This window comes from Amblyomma mixtum, chromosome 2 (assembly GCF_055824585.1).
Source record: "Amblyomma mixtum isolate Tamu chromosome 2, ASM5582458v1, whole genome shotgun sequence".
In the NCBI taxonomy this organism is placed as follows: Eukaryota; Metazoa; Arthropoda; class Arachnida; order Ixodida; family Ixodidae; genus Amblyomma; species Amblyomma mixtum.
The window spans coordinates 320,730,967-320,746,279 of record NC_143013.1 but is presented as its reverse complement, the minus strand read 5'-3'; the positions used below and the strand labels follow the sequence as shown (position 1 = coordinate 320,746,279).

Below are 15,313 nucleotides of genomic sequence, written 5' to 3'. Positions count from 1 at the left end.
ACTGCCGCTCTCGTCCCGCCACCCGCCGCGTCAACATGCGCTTCGTCCGCTTTATCCATATTACCGAACCCCAGCTCTAGAGCCGCAGCTCTATTGGCTCTGCGTTGGCGGATGCATATATTTCGGGAAAAGGAGGGCCACCAAGACGTTCCTTCATTCCCTGTCGATTGCAACTTTCACTTTGGATCCCTCCTTCGGGATGTATTCCAACGGTTTCTAGGATAACCCTGACTGTTTATGTTAAGCTCAATCATTGAATTTTAGAGGCGCGCACCGCCTCCACTAGCCCAATGCACGTGTTATGCACCCCTAACCCAAGCAGTCGTTCCATCGAGGTATACCCATGGGTAGCCCTGGTGCCTTTTTAATAAATTTCCGAATGAGGGCATCTATTTTCTTCCTCTCTCCGGCTAAGTAGGGCGTCGCGTAACTAATTCTACTAATTACATACGCCTGTATCAGCCTGGAGCATGAAGACCGGAGCCCAGTCCGAGGTGTTCCTCCCGCACTATACCCAAGTTCGACAGAGCATGGACGTAGCGGCGAATACGGCAGTACTGCTACATCACGGCGGCTAGCTTCAGCACACAACTCACCAGATCGCGGCATTTCACATGAGGCGATGACCCACGCCAGGTCAGACCAGTCGTATGATGACCAGTTTAGTCAACTTGCACCCGATGTGGCTGATGATTTGGGAAACCTGCGCAAGTCTCCACGCATGAGGTGTGCGCCACACACGCTTACTTACTCTCAAGACTCAACAATTGCCGTAGGCTTTCATTTATGTGTGTCTGTCTCGACTCCGCTGCTCTATAATTCGATCATCCGTGACGTGCGGCCTTTCATGAGAGCTGTTGCGTTACTGCGGTAGTTAGAGTACCTTCCTTTGTCTCATCATGCGATTTCGTTGCCGCAATGCGTCCTGCGAGTGAATAAACACGCCAGGAGGCGGCTCCGCGACGAGCGGCTGCGCAAGGACTCATCCCTCGCGCCGTTCCCGAGGCGCCGACGCAACGCGATACCGAGTTTCGTGGCCGCCTCGCAGCGCCAGAGTGACGCCACCGAGGCCGCAAAGAAAACAAGAGAGGCCTGGCCAACGCGAGAGTGTCAGCGACCGCTCTGCGAGCGGCATACGCGCGGCATGCGTTTATTGCGAAGGCTGTGAACCGTCAGCGAGCATCCAGCGCTGTACTCAAGCATGGTAAATGGATGCTTCTATGTGCAACAGCTCACCACGATTCACTCAGCCAGGAGCACCAACGCTGAAACGAATGAAACTGTCTGGACTGCTGAACCCAGTAAGTGGTGAGTTGCACTTCGGCAGAAATGACAGGGGGTTAGCCACCCGCGCACGCTGTCGCTGCGGTCAGTTTAACACCGTGAGTCTCGGGCACATTCTTTGGTAAAGCGACAGGCGAGAGAGTGGTATCGCAACAGCGGCTGTAGCCGACTAACACCGCCGACTAGCAACAGGACAGGCTTCCATGGACGTCTGCGGCGTGCTCCACACACTTTTTTGATAACACAAGGGGATCGACGCTTTCATGTCCCGAAGGCGAAAGCGAATTCTGTCGCTCGGTCGTAACCGATGGAATGGGACGAGAAGCAGAGCCTAGCGACGATAAGCAAGCTACAAGTTCGTTGAAAAGAAGGGTGGAAATGGGCTCGTACCCTTGTGCACGCTGTAGGCCAGCCAAGAGGTCGTGAAGTTGGAAACAGGTGTAAGCGCGCATTTGTGAAACTTGCTTTTATTATTATTATTATTATTATTATTATTATTATTATTATTATTATTATTATTATTATTATAAACCCGCCGCCCACGACTTAAGTCGCGCGTTGCGCACGGAATCGCGTAGCGCGCGAGAAAGAACGCGCGCACTTTGGGAATCACTCACGCGTCTGCCGGTTGAGCTTCCTCCGCGTGGCCTCCTCGACGATGGGCGGCTTGCCGCTGCCGGTGCGACGCCGCGCTGCCTCGGCGGTGCCCACCGCCAAGAGCACGAGCAGCACGAGAGCGCGCATCATCACCATCACCCGCACGGCCGAGGTCTTTGCACGGTGCGTAATCCTCCCCGCACAGGCACTCCCGAACCGACGCGCGCCCAGCGACGCTCTCGACATCAACTAGCCGACGGGATTCCGGCCGGCCCCGACGCGCTCCAGCTCGCGCGCGCGCGCGCCGCCTCGCGCTCTGTGATGTCACGGTACCGTACGTGACGTCACGCGGCGCAGCGCCGCTCTTGGGGATGACGTCGCCAGGATGGCTTCTTCGCGTGTCACCTCGGCTAGCGCGCGCCCGCCAAAAGCGTTCATTCGTGGATGCGGCGCAGGAGTGAGGCGGGCAGCGAGGCGTCGCTCGTCTAGTGAGCCGGAGTTCCCGGGTTCGAACCCGGCTGGGTTTCGATGGCGACGAAACGCAAAGGCGCCCGTGGGCTGTGCGATGTCAGCGCATGTTAAAGATCCGTAGGGGGTCGAAATTTATCCGGAGACGTCTACCATGGCACCTCTTTCTTCTCTAGCTCATTCCCCCCTTTCCTTACGGTATAGTGTCCACTGTACTTACGAGAGGTTCAGGTGTACATCGATATACAGATACTTCGTCATTTACTTTTCTCAAAAACCAACTTTCCTTTTTCAGAGCAGGCTTCAGAGCTGTGCTGGGAATGATGGAGTCGCCCTCCTCGCGGGCCTGTAAGTTGCACTGTTCAGCAAATACCATTTTTTTAAGCTGTTTTACAGACCGTTACTTGAAACCCTGCAAAAGATACGTCGGTGCGGTCTGTGCAGATGGATTGTACAGCAAGCCGGACATTATGTACGAGGTAGTTTTCAGTGATGAAACGATTAATTATCTAATCAACTTTATTACTTTTGATTTCAAGGGCCACCATTACATAGAAGCTGACTTTAGTTTTTAAATTTTCTATATCGGCAATGCATTTCGAAATATTTAAGAGCAAAAAAATCCGCATTTTTTAGCTCGTATAGTAGCTTTCCATCAATGCACATTTTCAAAATGGCGTCGCCGCACATAGTATTGTCGAGGAAGTAACGTTATCTGCTTCTACAGCTTAAAATAGACCAACGGCTTCCGTATTTTTTGCATATGAAATGCGAGCAACGCCTGTGAAGTTCGCTGAACTTTCTGAGGCGCCATTCAGTCTTCAGCACAGAGTGTACGGCGCGAGGTAGCGACTTTCACATCTGCACCTCCCCCGGTCGAAGGGCTACCAAATTCGTGAAACCGCGGACGCACGACAGAGCCCCGGTGGTTGTTCTATTGTTGCCGGGGGCACCGCAGCCAGCGCGCTCGTTCCTTCCCCGCCTTGCCTTCCTACCACCGCAGCTTTGTGCAGTGTTCAGTGTTTGAATGCCTGCAGTCGTGTTTGTGGCCAACGGAAGGTTTTTTTTTTTTTTATGCGAAGCATATTAACGTAGGTTTCGGGCCTTCGCGCGACGCCCGGCGGTGGCCACCATTGACCTTGAAGTGAGATCACATGATGTGACGTCACGTGATGACGTCACACCGGTCGCAGATGGGGCCTCATATCGCGCCGTCGGACGTCGCCCGGCGGAGGCCTCCACGCTTCGGTTCGCGCCGTCGCGCGCGACGCGGCGGCGGCGCCACCATCGCTGCATCACGTGATATGTGACGTCACGCCAGGGATGAAGCGGCGCGCGCCCGCCGTCGCGTCAGTCTCTGTGCCCGCAACCGCGCCAGCGTTTTTGCGCCGGGCGTGTATGCGGTCAAGATGCCTCCAAACGCTAAGGACGTTAATAATAAGAATGCAAAACGAAGGCTGCTTCGCATCCACTGGGCTTATTTAAAACTTCTCGTTTCCCTACCTGTCAGTCAATCGCTGTGCTCATATACATAGCTTACTGGGAGGACGCAGGTGTATGGTGGCCGACCGGTACGCGATGCGGCGCCAATGGGTCGTTTCAGCTTCGGGTACTCAGAAGAGGCCCCTGGTCAGGCCGTAGATGCCAGTGGGCGCTTGACTCCTCAGCGACAGCTTTTTTTTTTTTTTTAATGAGGAACCTTGAGTGATTGCTCCCGAGGAATACGTGTGTACCGTATGCACGTGCGCGGAAAAGGAAACGTAGAGGAAGGCAGAGGTTCGGAATGCAGTGAATTCAGCGCTGTTTGTATGTGTGCTCGGAATTTCTTTCCCAAGTATTTGATTAGCTGATATCCTTTCCCCAGTCCTTGATTAGATGTTGGAAACTTTATTTTCCTTTCCCTAACCATCGATTGGTGAGAAGTGTCCCCTGATTTATGATTGGTTGCTGTTCCCGCCAAGGGCGGAGACATAGGGCTTAAATCTAGGCACTCTCGGTTAAGCGGGGGCTGATTTCGTCTAATCAACGATCCAGTCAGGTTGTAAATAGTTTTCTCCTTGCTCGTTTCTTCTTGTTTATTTATGTGTAAATAAATAGTTAACCTTCTTTTCCTGCCGCTGAGTAATGTGAATGTTTGCGAGTCCGAAACATCAATCCATCGAGAAACCCGATTTCATCATCATCATCATCATTTCATCATCATTTCTTCCCGATTTTGCAGCTATTGCAGATAACAAAACATTTCACGACGCAATAGCTAACAATGTTTATTCTGAAGGAAGTTGATCATGTGTTATATCTGTTTCCACTGTGTTGTGTACTATCAGCGTCAAATGAAATGCGAACAAAACACCTGAAACGCGAGCACGAAAAATCAAGCATATTTGAGGCTGGAGATGAAATACAGGCGTGGGCTATTAACATTTCAGCAGAGCGGTTTTTTCGGCTTCGATGGGAAAATCAACTGCTCATGTATTTTATCTCCCTAGTATAATATCTGCGAGTTGTGCTGTTCGCGTTTCAATTGGCTGGTTCGCGTTTCAATTGACTCTGATAGTACATTGATTTTATGTTATTTTGGCTTTGTGAATGTTGTTTGTTTTTTTTTTTTCTGGAGAAAATTTATTTTGTACTACCTGTTTTCACTGTGGTCATTGTTCTTTATCTTAATTAACCCACTCCCCTCTGTAATGCCTTTGGCCCTGAGGGTACAATAAATGAACAAATAAATAAATAAGTGTTTCCTCACGTCGCCACGTGAAGGGGAAACTCAACTACGCCATTTTGAAAATGTGAATTGCGGAAAGCCAGCTTTGTAAGCTCAAAAGTAGCCATTTTTTACGTCAAATATTCCGAACTGCGTTTCCGACAAAGAAAATTTAAAAACTTTACTCAGCTTTTACGTTGACAGCCTTCAATTCCTTATATAATGTTGGCCCCTAAAAGCAAAAGTAAAAAGTTGGTTAGTTAATTTTAGTTAAGGAATCGTTTGATCACTGAGCTCTATCACGTACACGATGTCCGCCTTCCTGTACAATCCAGCTGCACAGACCCCACCAACGTATCTCTCGCAGGGTTTAAAATAATGATCTGTAGACAGTATGGGGTTTCTGGAGTGGTTTGGACCCTGCACTCAGGGCCAACACCACTCCGCTAGCTCGACCACAGATGTGGCCGCGAAGAACAACGCCACCGAGGAGTAGGCAGCAGGGAAAGAAGTTTATTGGGGAAATCCCCAAATTCGGACAGCCTCCCTCGGTCGCGCGCAGGCAGCAGCGGCAGTGGGGAGGAGCCGCGGCAGGCCACAAGAGAGAGAGAAAGATATCTCAGCCGAGCGAGGGGCAACGTGGTTTCCCACAAAAGTTCAAAAAAAAAAAAAAACATCCGGTATAAAACTGCCCGAAGACGGGACGGGCGGAGATGACCCAGCACACCTGTGGAAGGGCGGTGGAGAGATTATGCTGGAAAAACTAGGCACCCTGTAAACGTAGTGCCTTATGACGTCGAGCGTACCAGAAGCTTGGAAGAACGCTAATATAAGCTTGATCCATAGTAAAGAAGACGTCAAGGACATCAAAAGTTACAGACCGATTAGCTAACTGTCCGCTGCTTATAAGGTATTAATTAAAGTAATCGTTGATAGAGTCAGAAAAACATTAGACTTCAATAAACTAAATTATCAGACAGGCTTTCGTAAAGAAGCTCGACAATAGACCATATTCACTGTATTAGTCAGGTAATCGGGAAATGAGCAGAACAACTAACCCTTTTATAATAAATCCCTGATAGATTACGATAAAGCATCTGACTCAGTCGAAAGTCAGCAGTCGTGCAGGCATTGCGGAATGAGAGTGTAGAAAATACATGTAAAAATAATGGAAGGAATCTATAACCTAGTAGGACGTCAAGCTGGGCTAGTTGGTGGATGTTCATCTGAAAAGGGTTACTGCGCGAGGAAACGCGGGCCACAGAAGCAGAAGTGTACTACAGGGTCCGCAAAGACACACAACTGAGTTTTATTGGATGAAACATGGCATGTATGCAGGGAAGAAAAACCGCGTGCTAAGAGGCTATTGATGGGTGACGTGTGTTTCCAGCGTCAACGCAAAGGATCATGAGAAAGCCGTCGGCTACCGCTACTTCCGATGTTTATCCTCCTGCTCCTATCCTTCATGGCAGTCGCTATCTTAATAACTAAATATGCAGTGCGATGGGTTGAGACGCGCTATGTGCGGGTTGTTTGCTATCCCACTACGTTTGCTATCCCACTACACACTACGAAGTTTTGTGTATACATACAGTGACTTTGTTTCCAGTGACACTTTGTGTCCTTTATCAAGTTATATCTTCGCATTTCTAATACTACATTTTAGCTTCGCACTCCTAATGTTTATTTTACAGAACTCCTCGTTTATACACGTGCTCGTTGTTGTGACTAAAATTTCGGTGCAATTACTCGCAATACATGACCTGTGACAGCTGTTGCAGTGCAGTACACTAGAGCTAGTACACTTGAGATTTTTCCCTGGCCGTTGCATATGTACAAATATGTAAAGGTTCTTAAACGACAAAGATTCCTTAAAATATTTTTCCTCTACTTGGTCATTTCATGGCCTTTACGTTTTTCATATCAGCGGCTTGCACTGCTTTGCTGGTTTCGGACTGATACGAGTATAGTTTTAGACTTCGTGTGATATTTATTAAATACGCAAAAACATGGAAGCATTGGTATCAGTTATGTCTGCCATGATTTTTAAGACATACGAATACATTATTTTATTTAAAAAAATGCATATTTCACTTGTCTAGGCAGTGCGTAGCGTTATCTAATACACAATGGCACTGTAAGTGGCAACGCAGCTATTATTCTTGCGTTTGATCCCTCCACAAATTCTATGAGGAGGCCACACTACAACATGAGCCCCCCCCCGAACAAAATTTCTGGCTACGCCACTGATCATCAGATAAACTGTATACAGGCTTCAGCATCTTGCAGTGCGATGAAAAAAAACAAATATGTAATAACCGAAGCATTGAACGAAATCAGACGCACGTGAAACCGAGTGCACTGCATACGCAGAATAGCTAGCCCAAGTCGGCATATTAACCACGACAGCACACGTTTACCCTCGGGGATTACCGCGGATTACACAATTACTTGCGCTCAGGACGCGCACTTACGCAGCACGTGCTGATGTTACGATGACGCTTTGCGATGCAGCAACGAAAATAAATTAGTGAATAAACAATCCCGGCGTGCGCGGCGACTTCAATGCAACAGGCACAGTGGGAAAAAACTGGAACCGGAAGTAGTTGGCAGACAATTTCCTCGTGATTCTTTGCGCTGACTTCGGCAACGCCCCTCACACATTCGCTACCGTCACAACCTTGCGTCCAGAAACCGTACTTCACAGTCAGCAAGTACAGCCGAAGGATTGCCAAAACTTACACGTGTGTGTTTTTTTTAATAATATGCGCCTCAAAGAACTGTCGAGTGCAATGGTCCCTATCCCTGTATAAAATCTTAGTCTTATCTATGAAAGGAAGACTTTCTTTTATTTTTTCGCAGGCCCAGCATTGTTTCGCAGCGTGGGAATACCAATCAGCAGAGAGATTCTTAAAATGTTCCTTTAAACGAATATTAGCAGATCGTTCCCTCCTTCCAGCGTAAACACACCCGCCAGAAAGGGAAAATTCGTAGACCACAACGCACACGCAGGAAACGCACCGTGACTTATGGGTTATATGGCAGACAAATGTGCTATCGCTGGGCGTACTTTCAATCTTCCTCTGCACACGTGCGCACAAAGAGGTAATCTTTAAGGAAGCAGAGAAAGCTACATCCTCCGCATAGTGTTGAGCAACCTTCTTCAAATTCTGTTCCAACTTGTGGCTGTTAAGAAATCACGACATATTTCTTTATTTTCCTTGCGGAGAGACATTAAGCACCATATTTAACCTTCTTTTTCGCAAGCTTCCGCCATTACGGAGTTAGGGTAGCCAGCTGCTTTCAATCTAATCACTAACACTCTCGGCCACCACGTGGACGCAACATTTGTTCAGGGCAGCACAAAATGACGGACAGGACAATGACATTCTTCACTGTTTTTGAGTGTCCGGAATAAAAACAAACCGACGCTTTCATAGGTCTCGGATGGAAAAACTATGGGCCTCTCAAAGTGCAGGCGAATATCCAAAAACTCGAGCTCATTTTCCTTGGCAGTTCAACGGTGGCATTACGGCCTAGCCCTGAGTTCGTCGAGCGTGATCCTCCGACCTTTCCGCATCATTTCTTCGACCTTCGCGACTGTCTCATTAGAAATTGACGGTCTCCCGCTTCTTTCTTCGTGAATTTCAGTGCGACCAGCTGCGAACTCCCTACAGCACTTGCGGACGTTTTTAACATCCATGCACGGCTCTCCGTGCATGGACTCTTCCGTCAACTGGCGATGAATTTCTATTGGTTGACCGCCTTTTGCGTTCAAAAATCGAATAACTGCGCGAACTTCGCACCTGGTAGTAGCGACACACGGGAGCTCCATTCCAAATGGCTGCTGTGCCAAGACTGAAAGTCCCTTTCGCGCTGAGTCATGGCTTGTTTGGAAGGCGGGGAACAATGAACACAGCAGTATGGCAAGCAGCCACGCAAATAGTTTCCCTGCGGCCGCAGCCCTTTGGAGACCTTACTTTTCGGATTACCCTCGTATATAACAGCTATATCTTAACGGTACTCATGTACAGGCGCGGCCATATGTAAACGGAGCACGCTGTTGCGTTCGAAGTGCAATTACGCTTTCTCCATTGGTCATGAAGAAGCGTTGTTTGTCTTCAAGAAAGCCCACCAACCTCCTCTACCCGCATGCGCGTACCACTGGTGGAAATTTTATTTAGGTGACGCGTGAAAAATATTAGAAGACAGTTGCGTGCTTCGTTTACTTTTGTCCGCGCCTGTACGTGGCAGAAACGTGGAAGGTTGCGAAAAGGGTTCAACTTGCGTTAAGGACAACTCAGCGAGCTATGGAAAGGAAAATGATAGGTGTAAAGTTAGGAGACAGGGAGAGGGCTGAGTGGGTCAAGGAGCAAATGCGGTTTAATGACATCCTAGTCGAAATCAAGTAGAAGTAAGGGGATTGGTCAGGGCATGTAATGCGAAGGAATGCAATTTAACCGGTGGTCCTTCAGGCTGCCGGACAGGATTCCAAACAAAAGAAGGCAAGCGTAGCTGGTCGCGGCAGACAGCTAGGTGGGCGGATGAGAATAAGAAGTTTGCGGGGATACGGTGGCCGAAGCTGACACAGGGCAGGGTAAATTGGAGAGGCATGGGAGAGGCCGTCTCCCTGCAGTGGGCGTAGTCATGCTGCTGCTGCTGATGATGGTGGTGGTGATGAAAGAAGCTTATATAGTGTACACGGATTATCACGCGGTATCGCCTACAACGCTAAATAATGTATGATCTAATTTCTCGTGTTGTTTCCGTTCCAGTTTCAACAGCCGAACGAAGGCTGTGGCGTCGATGTTGGGTGTATAGGCATGAAAAAACTGCAATATAATTGCTGCTTCTTCGTTGAAATGCACTAGAATGTTAAGGCCAGCATGCCTGAAGAGCGGAAATCGCAACGAATGAAGAATGCCGCACGGCTTGAAAGAGAGCGTCCGCAGTTCCACCAAACGTTACGCGGTGGCAAGCGAAAGGAGAGGTCCTCTGCTTGCTTGCTCGTCGTCTTGCGGCAACACGAAGGACTCGAAGTAAGTGGGAAACACGCTAGTCCCGTAAATCCGGTGTCTGCTCAGGAGAGTTCTCAGAAACGTGGTTACATTTATTCCCCGGGGCTCTCTTTAATACGGGCTGTCTACCTTGTGTGAGAGGAAAGAGCAGTTAATCACAGAGAATAGGCGGCGACGCAGTATGAGATGTGCGAGCACGTTGACCTAAAAGTGACCTGCGCGATGCGGCGAAATATTCAGTACACGCGACACTGTGCTGAAAAAGTGAAGTGGCCCGAAAAAGCGTTGAATTCCAAAATGATTCGGACGACGCGTTCCTGCCGGGTAAATCGTTCATTGCGCTGATACTGCGGTGCTTTGATTGACCATGCGGGTTACATTCGCCGAAAATTCCGTAGACTTACGGACCAGAAGAGCTCCTGTTGACAAAATTAACGTCCCTGCGCCATTTGCAGGTTGTCTCTTGCAACTGGACGGGATTTCTGGGTAGCAGAATTCCGTCTAACGGGCGAAATATAAACGTGCCTGTCGCGGCGACCCGACATCGAGGAGGCCAACATAAATCGACCGTCGTGGGCAGCAGATCGCGAGAGAATTCTGTTCTTTTCGACGCTTGCAACTGACGGACGCGAGGTCAGATGAGAGAAGCAGCTGGAGAGAGGAAAAGTAGGTCCCACATCGCTTGGCGCGCGTCCATGGCGCGCATACCTGAATGCAGCCAGACGGAACGCCCCCGAGACAGCAGACACCCCCCTTCTTGGCCGCTTTCTCTTGAGATTGCATCGCAGACCCGGAAGGGGCGACCGGTGCTCCTGGAGCAGACGTCTCGGCGGGATCCTTTCACAAAGCGCTGCGAGCACGATAGCATCGCAGAGGACAGCCTCCCTTTTGGTCTCACTTGTGGGTGCGAGCAGACAACTTGCGGGGCGCATACATTATCCGTTTCGGTCCCTTCGTGTGCGCGCGTGTGCCGGTGTGTCGAAGCCACTTCATCCCAGCTTGATGTCCTTACGCATAGATTACATTGGCAGGATCGTCAGGCAGGCCCCAATAGCTGCGCCTCGACGAAATCCTACTGTCTGCATAAGGCAACCTATCAATGAACTTTCAGCACCACACAGCATACCGGATGACAGGGGTGGCCACGGTACCTGGAAAAGGTATCTTCGGTACCGATACTCGATAGCCTCAAAAATTGCATTTCCGATACAGATATTCGATACTGTATCGGCGATACTTCGGTACACCACTGGTATCGCCCGTGTTTATTTAATAAGCTGTAATATGATTTGCTAAGTCAAGAGGTTTGGGTGTGGTTTCTAGAATATCCGGATTATTTGATATAGCGCACTGTACTTTCGTGCGTTCAAACAAATCCGGCCACGCACATTTCTCCCAGCTCCAATTTCTTTCAAGCTCCACTGTCGGCGCAAATGGTTTCGTTAAAACTTCAGCATTGGAGTGAAGTTATGGCGGCGTTGAAACGAACATTGCACAAGCAGCGCAGTAATTTTTTTTTTTTTAAGCTAAGTTGTTCATGAGAACCGACCTCTGAGCACTTTAACATATAAATAAACTTGAAACTCTTTCTGATGCTCTTCGCTTTTTACTGTTGTATTTACCGGCTGCCTTTGGCCTGTGCTAAAAGGGGTAAGCGCTTCGGAAAGCCGAATGGTTATTTCCCCAGCACTGCGTTTAACAAACCGCCGGAACATTATTGGCTAAAGCTAGAAGGAAGGCAATAGAGAATAAAGGGCTAAAACTTTCTATCAGGCAGAGCAAAATCTCTTTTGCTCATCTTTCATTTGCATGTTCTTTCTTTTTTTCTCATCCGTAGCAAGTAACAGAATTCGCTCAAACCGCCGGTCCGAAGGGGCTGTCGATGCGGCCGTGTTTTAAGCGAAGCGAATGGGAAAAAGGACGGATGCAGGAGGGGTTTCTTTTATTTATGAAGGCACCATTTGTCCACGATTGGTTGGTTGGTTTATGGGGTTTAACGTCCCAAAGCGACTCAGGCTATGAGGAACTCTGCAGTGAAGGGCTCCGGAAAATTTCGACCACCTGGGGTTCTTTAACGTGCACTGACATCGCACAGTACACGGGCCTCTAGAATTTCGCCTCCATCAAAATACGACCGCCGCGGCCGGGATCGAACCCGCGTCTTTCGGATCAGCAGCCGAGCGCCATATCCACTGAGCCACCGCGGCGGCCTTGCCCACAATTAAGCTCGAAGCATGGCCACGTCGACTCGACGTATAGTTAAGAAACTCAAGTTTCGCAAACGCCTCTTGAGAGCTACGGCTTGTAGCGTTGCTCCTCCGAACGAAAGAACTTGGTCAGCTGATGCATTTCACATTGTCGGCGGTGACGACTCCATTGACCCGCGTGTTGAAAACAGAGTGACCTTTATCGGGCGGATAAAGTAAACAGCAAATATTCGGTACGTTCCTGAAGGCGAGAGTCTTCCATTTCGGTTCGCAACGACCGCAGCTTAAAATAGCGGTGAAAGGGCGTAGCTTCTACCATAGTGATGTGCCTGTCCGCACTGTCATCGCGTGTGCTGCAGAAGCGCAAATTATATGTCGTCCATCTCCCGCGCAACGAACGTAGGAAGGAAGACTGGGCCTGGTATCGTCTCTTACTAATTCTTCCCATTTCTCATCGTGCCTGAGCGAGGGCGCCGGCCCAAAGTCGCACTCACAGTAGCCTCTAAATCTGCCGCAACTTCTTTCTCTTTTCCATTTTTTTTTTGGGGTGGGGGGTATCGAGTATCGTTAAAAAACACGATACACTAAATATGTATTTTCGATGCCAATATTTCGATACCGACACACAAGACTTGCCGGAAAATAATATTGAAGATCGATCTTCGATACTGCCCATGGCGGCAGGACGAGACGTCTCGGTCGAAGTGATGCATTTTGTGTATGCTAAATGTTATGCGGACATACAACTTCCCGTTACTTAGCCGGCTGGAGAAGGAATTCTCTTTTATAAACGCCATGCGACAGGAAACAAGCTATATTCATAGTATGCTCTTTCTTTTTATAGTATGCTGTATTCGTAGTATGCGCTGTTCCCCAACAGGGCAGTTTCCCGACCAGCCTTGTCGCGTGTGCTCTTTAAAAAGGGTCGCCCATCGCGGGAGGCCTTGCTTCGCCATTGTGTGTTACCCTTCTATTCCCCGGTCCTTGCGGCTGGTTTCCCCGAGGTGCACTCTGACGTCCCCTAATTTAGGACTGCGCTGCGTTGGCTGCAGAGCAAAATAGTATATTTGCTGACGAGAAGAATAAGATGCGGCTGGTGCCAAACGAGCCGTGCCTATTCAGCAGGAGGAGTCTTCGCTCGAGCCGCGGAAGGTGCTGACTTGGGGTTGGGTACTGTGGCGGCGTCTTCGAGGCGAAATTCCTCGTTGCGTGCGGACCGGAAGAGGGAACGGCTCCGCCTCCTGCAGCGTTCTCCCCCCGATGCTGGGCTTTCTACGCCCTTTTCTCGGGTTACTGGGGATGATATTCTTTGAAATCGACTCCCACTCGAGCCTCTGAGTGGGAGTCACTAGCTGGTTGTCCTTGAGCCAGTACCTCACCCTCCCTGAGACTGGCTTCGCGAGTAACTTGAAGGCTGACTGCTCTTCTATTTTTATTTATTTTATTTATTTATTTCAAGATACCCCTAAAGGCCCTCATCACGAGGGTATTACATATGGGGTGGTAAAAATTACAACTTGAATACATAGAAGGATTATCTAACATGAAAAACAGGGAAAAAAAATAAGCAAGAAAAGAGCAATACCTGGTAGTCAGCAAGAACCGAAATGTGGCGGAACAACAAGACGCAAAATGGCGCCCAACGTGGGGCAGAATCCAATCTGTCCTTTACTTGACTATTGCCTCCCGTTAGCCGTCGGTACGAGCACGCTGCTAACGGTGCGGCTCGCTTTATTGTCGAATTTTACGCTGTGTAGGCACCGTGCGCAATTGCATGAACGCACGGCTTCAGATTTTGACTTTTCTCTTGATGAATACAAATATTCCAAAACATCCCTGCTTAAATTGGTGCTGGTTAATTCTCTACTTTGGCTGTAGTGCTCCAAAGGTCCGTTACTATCAAAATAAGATTAGAAAGGTTGAATGTTTGTGTGTCCAAATAATCATTAAGGATATGCAAGATGTCGACGGATGAACCTGGTGAGACATAAAGAATGCTGACTACAATGCACTGGTTGTTAAGAAAAAAATACCAGATAGATAGATACACCAGATAGATTCAGTTTCTGTTGGGGCCTCCAATACAGTAAACTATTTCATATCGAAAGAGAAGAACGACGCCTTGTTGGGTTTGGGATGCCCCCCCCCCCCCCTCCTGCCTAAGGGGATTAAGGCAGCGAACTTCGAGGACCGTGGGAACATGGCGGTAGCGGCGAAGCTCAAAGAGGGGTGCTGTAGGACCTGTGATGCCTCCCCTCCTGCCTAAGGGGATTAAGGCAGCGACCTTCCGTGACCGTGGGACCATGGTCGCAGCGGCGAAAGTCAAAGACCGCCGAAGGCCGAAGATGCGGCGTTCCGTGGCCGAGTCGACCCTCGGGTCAACGAACAGAGTGGTGGTGTGCTTAGTGAAAGACAGCAGTGTTTGATTACTGAGCCTCTACCCTCTCCCATCAACCGGGCTGCGAGAGACCCCACAGCCCGACGCCGCCCCAGCCGTGGGTGGTACCTCCGGAGTCCACGTCTGCTCATGCTATTGGACATCATCCTTCGAACTATATTCCCCAGACAGGGATCTGGGGAATCCGTGCGTTATTTAACGGGAGTTGTTTTGAGGACTCCAGTGTGCACTCCCGCTAGCGAAGCAGTCCTCATCCACTGAGAGTCCCTCTCAGTTGCTCTTCTGTAATCATGTAAATAGCCTGTATAAAGTTTTCTTCGTTTTCATCTTCGTAACCCCGTCTCCCGCCTTCCTCGTCCCTTCTCCGGCCCGACCACGCTCACCCGATCCCAATAGCCTCCACTTTTGCCATGCTGTCGATCCGCACGCAGAGCCACATAGCCTGGAGGATTGAACTCTGAATCATAGATGCCATCGTGAAACCCCGTTTCCGTGATGCCCACAACGCGCGGGGTGTACGAACAAGGGACAGGAAGTCAGAAAACTTTTCAGTAATAGTTCAATATAGAAAGCTTTCCATGCCTGTGTTCGAGAAGTCAAACCGGAGAAGGTGCGGTAGACTGTGGGGCGGTGC

At 49.2% G+C, this 15,313-nt stretch overlaps 2 protein-coding genes across 3 annotated transcripts in view; one reads left to right on the top strand and one right to left on the bottom strand.

Annotated features, from left to right (window-relative positions):
• LOC149365150 (dorsal-ventral patterning protein Sog-like) overlaps positions 1-2,158 on the bottom strand; it is a 209,030-nt gene extending 206,872 nt beyond the window's left edge. Inside the window, exon 1 of one of the 2 annotated variants that reach the window (XM_089575241.1) lies at positions 1,902-2,158. In XM_089575241.1, the coding sequence (XP_089431367.1) occupies positions 1,902-2,127 (226 nt within the window). In that variant the 5' untranslated portion in view covers positions 2,128-2,158. The remainder of the gene's footprint in view (positions 1-1,901) is intronic. The other variant, XM_089575240.1, reaches the window with a different exon arrangement.
• A 499-nt stretch (positions 2,159-2,657) lies between these two features.
• Positions 2,658-15,313, top strand: part of LOC149365148 (dorsal-ventral patterning protein Sog-like) — a 396,279-nt gene continuing 383,623 nt past the window's right edge. The window contains exon 1 of the mRNA XM_089575239.1: positions 2,658-2,697. Within this exon, the coding sequence (XP_089431365.1) occupies positions 2,670-2,697 (28 nt within the window). The 5' untranslated portion in view covers positions 2,658-2,669. The remainder of the gene's footprint in view (positions 2,698-15,313) is intronic.